The sequence below is a fragment of the Anarrhichthys ocellatus genome, unplaced genomic scaffold (genome assembly GCF_004355925.1).
Source record: "Anarrhichthys ocellatus isolate YVR2014 unplaced genomic scaffold, GSC_Weel_1.0 scaffold2178, whole genome shotgun sequence".
In the NCBI taxonomy this organism is placed as follows: domain Eukaryota; kingdom Metazoa; phylum Chordata; class Actinopteri; order Perciformes; family Anarhichadidae; genus Anarrhichthys; species Anarrhichthys ocellatus.
In genome coordinates this window covers 3,136-8,287 of record NW_022282152.1, presented here as the reverse complement: position 1 = coordinate 8,287, position 5,152 = coordinate 3,136, and the positions used below count along the sequence as shown (strand labels likewise).

At 41.4% G+C, this 5,152-nt stretch overlaps 1 protein-coding gene across 2 annotated transcripts; it reads right to left on the bottom strand.

Annotated features, from left to right (window-relative positions):
• Positions 1–687: 687 nt before the first annotated feature.
• Positions 688–4,665, bottom strand: LOC116378189 (MAGUK p55 subfamily member 5-A-like). Of its 2 annotated transcripts, XM_031840011.1 has the most exons (4): positions 4,093–4,665; positions 3,471–3,571; positions 1,935–2,042; positions 688–1,565 (listed from the first exon to the last, which is right to left on the bottom strand). In XM_031840011.1, the coding sequence occupies exons 1-4, from the start codon at positions 4,289–4,291 to the stop codon at positions 1,563–1,565; spliced, it is 411 nt and encodes a 136-aa protein (XP_031695871.1). In that variant the 5' UTR covers positions 4,292–4,665; the 3' UTR covers positions 688–1,562. The 2 variants fall into 2 exon arrangements, with proteins under 2 accessions (XP_031695871.1, XP_031695870.1); XM_031840010.1 differs by having other exon boundaries at positions 688–2,042.
• Between the last annotated feature and the right edge of the window lie 487 nt (positions 4,666–5,152).

Sequence of the window (5,152 nt, the reverse complement as noted above, 5' to 3'; positions counted from 1 at the left end):
TCCACAGAGTATTTTCCCAAAAGTCTTGGGGATCATCAAGATGTTTTCTGGCAAAACTGAGACGAGCCTTTATGTTCTTTTTGCTCAGCAGTGGTTTTCGTCTTGGAACTCTGCCATGCAGGCCATTTTTGCCCAGTCTCTTTCTTATGGTGGAGTCATGAACACTGACCTTAATTGAGGCAAGTGAGGCCTGCAGTTCTTTGGATGTTGTTCGCCATTTGTGGATAATGGCTCTCACTGTGTTTCGCTGGAGTCCCAAAGCTTTAGTAATGGCTTTGTAACCTTTTCCAGACTGATAGATCTCAATTACTTTGTTTCTCATTTGTTCCTGAATTGCTTTGGATCGCAGCATGATGTCTAGCTTTTGAGGATCTTTTGGTCTACCTCACTTTGTCAGGCAGGTCCTATTTAAGTGATTTCTTGATTGAGAACAGGTGTGGCAGTAATCAGGCCTGGGTGTGGCTAGAGAAATTGAACTCAGCTTTCCAAAGATGTGATAAACCACAGTTAATTTATGTTTTAACAGGGGGGGCAATCACTTTCTCACACAGGGCCATGTAGGTTTGGATTTTTTCCCCCCCTTAATAATAAAAACCTTCATTTAAAAACTGCATTTTGTGTTTACTTGTGTTATCTTTGTCTAATATTTAAATTTGTTTGATGATCTGAAACATTTAAGTGTGTCAAACATGCAAAAAAATAAGAAATCAGGAAGGGGGCAAACACTTTTTCACACAACTGTATATATAAAATAATAAGCCACATTCATCAAGTTTTTACTTAAATTTGTTCTTGAGAAAGGTCCTTAGAAAAGTCTAATTCACGATGTGTTCTTGAAATGCAGAAATGTTCTTACAATGATGAATCCCCTTATCCCGGTAAAGTGAAAGCACAGTTGATCCTAATTAGCGGTTAAACATCCTGCCAGTCCTCATGAAAGGACACGAGACTGCAGGGCCGTGTGCACACAAAGAAATTTTAAAGAAAAAGGTGAGAGAATTAAGTCAAGAATGGCAAAACGAAAGTCTAAAGAGGGGTGGAGCAACGTAAAAAAAAACTGTTTCAATAGGACATTATTCTTAAGAGCTGTTGGTGAATGAGGCGCATTGTCTTTAGAGGATATTTGTAAAAATAGAGAAAAAAATCTGTGAATTTTGTCCCCTATTTCAAAAATGGGTAAGAATGTAAAAATAGTTTACTATTTATTTTGAGTGCCTGAATTCTCCTGCCCACCGTGCCAGTTTATATTTTCTTATCATTTCTTTTCCACTTCGTTATCAGTTTCCACTTCGTTATATGACAATGGAACATGTTTCTGGGAGTAATGTGAAAGCTGAAAGCGGGGCAGGGGCGAAGATGCCAACATGGAACAGAAATAATGTGCAGCTCTTTATTGAGATTCCAATGAAATGAGCCATGAATAGCTCCGACAGCTCGCCGACTCAACTCTGTGGCAGAGAAAAGAGCTGATGCACTGATCCAACTAGCATCCCGGATGTCCCCTTCACTTGAACTGGTTGTCTTCAACCCGGTGTCACCTGGTAGTCACCCATAAGAAGATCTCACTTCACAGAGTGAAAAACATTTCAGTCAGTCCAACAGCTTTGGCTCTCTGCTTCTGATGAATCAACTCAAGTTTGAGCTAAAACTGACCATGGCAGCATTCATTATAAATGGGCTGTTGTTTTAAAATGTGATTGCAACATAAAAGAGTTGGCTGACAAGAATGTGTGTGTGTGTGTGTGTGTGTGTGTGTGTGCACACAGCTCTAATTGATACTGAACAGAGCTGCACTGTCTCCAACCTCGTTATTACAGTATACACTCGCTGACCTGGACTGTGTGTGACTGTGTGTGTGTGTGTGTTAGTTTCTGTCGGTTGAACATGATGCGACATGAATGAACTGAAAATGAATGAAGTAAGCTGCGATGTACCTCCATGGCCAGCTGAAGTGCCTGGTGTGTGTGTGGGTATGGAGGAGAGGGTCGGTGCATGCTGGTGGCCACAGCATTATGGATATTCAGTGCTGACTGGAAGTCAGACTAAAGGAGAACAAAAAAAACACAGTAAGTATCTGCACATCAGCATGCCTGTATTTGCATTGCTTAAAAGTGGAACGACAGTGCAATGAAATTATAATACTTTTGTTACTGTATATGACTGAGTTTCAGTTTATAAACTATTCATGAAAGTTTTTGATTTGCTGTTTTCAAACTGCAGGCGTCCACTGGGACTTTGTAAGAAAAACTTGTCTTGATAACTCGAGGACTGACAGACCGGGCCGCGGGGACGTCGCTGTGCATCTGTGGCCTTGGACTAAAGTCAGGAGGGCACACACAGACGGCTCTTCTCATTTTACGTCTCGTCCATCATTCCAATTCACAAATATTTTCACAACAACATGGTATGAAGCGCGGCGAGCGAGAGTTGTGTGACAATGGTGGGCGAGCGCTGATTTGTTTCACGCATGTATCACAAGAATGGCTTGTATATCAGCAAGTTATTAGTAATAAATCTTCAAAGCTTTGAACTATTCTGTACAGCCCTCGTCAATACATTCCAAAGGCATGTGTACAGTAGTCTACACACCCCTGGGACAATATAACACATGCACGAGGAATTGGTTTTCATCTTTAGTAACGCAAAAGGACTCTACTGATAGGGATTTCTCAGTCGGTAACGCTGTTACAGTAACAAGTTACTTTTGGATGGCAGTAACGTAAAAATGGCGGTGTATGACGAGAGGGCCAAAACGGACAGGAAAAAAACTGTTATCAGATTTAGCAGGCTTAGTGTGGACATGATTTAAGTCAAACCAAACTTGAAATAGCAGCTTTGTGTTCATTGGTGACATATTTGTACAGTTAATAATCCCCTCTGTAAAGCCTAAAGGACAACTCTACCAAGCAACAGCAACACTGCTAGAACTATTCTGTTCTAGCAGTGTGTGCCTAATAATCAATCATATACTGGTGGATCATTAATATTTGTTTGACTAGTCACCAATAGACAGGAACTATGGGACAGGAACCAAAACTAGGTCCCTTCACTTTTCCTATTTCCTCAAAAAAAGATTCCTGGAAATGTCCCTGCAGCCACAAAGAGCCATTCAGAGCTTTCTGATGCATCCCGGGAGAGACACTGAATTATTTGTTACCGTTGGGCATAAAAAATATCCAACTTAAGAAATATTTAATACTGGCACAAAAGAGAGCCCATCCGTAGCTTCAGTTACAAAAAGATTTGAATTGTCTATCTGTAGCCTGTAGCCTGCAGCCTCCCCCCCCTCCCCATCCCCATCCAGAATCCTTCATTCCAACTGTACAAATCTTGTTGGGCCCTGTTGTCATGGATGCTCCAGCTCAGACGGTGGTGACCGCACCGCTCCGTCTTTGTAAATCCTTTCTACGTCAGAGGCCGGAATTACTTATTGACTCAGAGCCCTCTCCATCCAACTGCCTTCATATTACCTTGTTTAGTAGTGCAAGAACCAGCTCGACGTCATTCTGACTCTGCTGGTCGGACAGGCAGCCCCGGACCTGCTTCAGTGACAGCAGCAACTCCTCCAACTCTGCAAGAAAACATACACAAACTCACATTAATAACCGTTGACTTTTACACAGCAGCCTACACAAGAGAAAAGACGTAATCGGCTCGAAATTACAGATTCACTTTAGACAGCCTGCTTGTCCTGGCTTCAGACCAATGTGTGTGTGAGAGAGGCTGCATCTCATTTCTAAGAGAAGACGTCCCATCTTGTGTTCCTGTTTGTGTGCCGGTGTGTCAACATTACCACCAAAGATTTAATTAAGTCGCCCTCAAGAGCCTCTCATGTCCTTCTCTCCCTCCCAGAGGAATTTTCCTCCCTAACGGCAGACAAGTCTTCTTTACATTCCTTTCCCTCCCAGAGAGAGAACCACCCTCCACTCCTTTTTCTTCATCCCTTCATATTTTCAAGGTTTTAACACCCTTATCACCTCTACCTCTTTATTATGTCCTTTCACTCTGAGAGCTTCATTAATTACATCAATGATCTGTAATTCTACTGTCCTTTGTGTGTGTGTGTGTGTGTGTGTGTGCGCGTGTGTTCACCCAGCAGTGCGTGTGTGTGCTGGCTGCCGAGCGGCAGCTGCTGCGATGTGTGCGAGTCTTGCAGGAATGTGGGGTTGTCGATGCCGATGTGGGGATGCTGGGAGAGCTTCCTGAGTCTGAGCGAGGCGTTCAGGTCCAGCTGCCGACCCTCCTCCTCTCTGCGACGACGCAGATCCTCCTGACACACGTACGGACACATAAATGCATCATGGATAGAAATGGGGTTTTTAAAGGCGTTCACTTCTCAGTTGAAGTCTTGTACCATCCAGCCTCTCTGCTTTGATGCACTCACAGTTTACAACATGATGCTCAAATGCTAATTCTTACATGGAATAATCTACCGATCTAAAACCAATATTAATTGGTTATCAAACTTTTATGTATAACAAAAGTGCCCAATAACAAAATGACCTCATTTGTCATATGTGGTGCTTTAATGATTTGTCAAGTATCCATATCTTCTGCAATCCATCTTTGAGCCTGATATTAAGTAAAAGAACTAGTGCTGGGCAAGTTAACGCGTTAATTTCGCGTTATCGCATTCATTAATTACAATACAATACAATTTACAATACAGACAATTATTTTATCGCGCGTTAACGCATTTTTAAAATATATTATATTATTATTTATTTATTTTTTTTAATTGAAAGACAAGAGACAATACATATACATAACAAGAGGATGACAAGAACAGTGGGATAAAAGCCAGCAAACATCCTATAGTCAGTAATTTTAGTGCACCTATATGCTGAAATTCACGGTAAACGCATTTAAACGACACAGATCAGGAGCGAGCGAAGGACTTTGAAAGTTAGCGGAAAGATTAACGTGAGACAACATCCGGTTTCTTCAGACGAACATCCGGTTTTCAGAATAAGATGCCAACAAAGTATGAATTATATTCACATTAAGTATAAAACATGCTACCTGCATCTCGTGAACCAAATGTTATTGCCCTTTTGTTCATATAGCAGTACTTTTAAAATAAAAGTGCGCAATACACTACTTTTGAATTCATTATTGAACTAACAATGCGATTAATCGCAATTAATCGCAA

Bases quoted from the DNA above. Each gene is read 5' to 3' on its own strand.
- LOC116378189 (XM_031840010.1), bottom strand. From the start codon at position 4,291: ATGTGTCCGTACGTGTGTCAGGAGGATCTGCGTCGTCGCAGAGAGGAG. The intron at 3,572-4,092 runs GTGAACACACGC...GTTTTCTTGCAG, and splicing joins GCACACACACGCACTGCTGG to AGTTGGAGGAGTTGCTGCTG. The intron at 2,043-3,470 runs GTAATATGAAGG...GTTCTCCTTTAG, and splicing joins TTCTTGCACTACTAAACAAG to TCTGACTTCCAGTCAGCACT.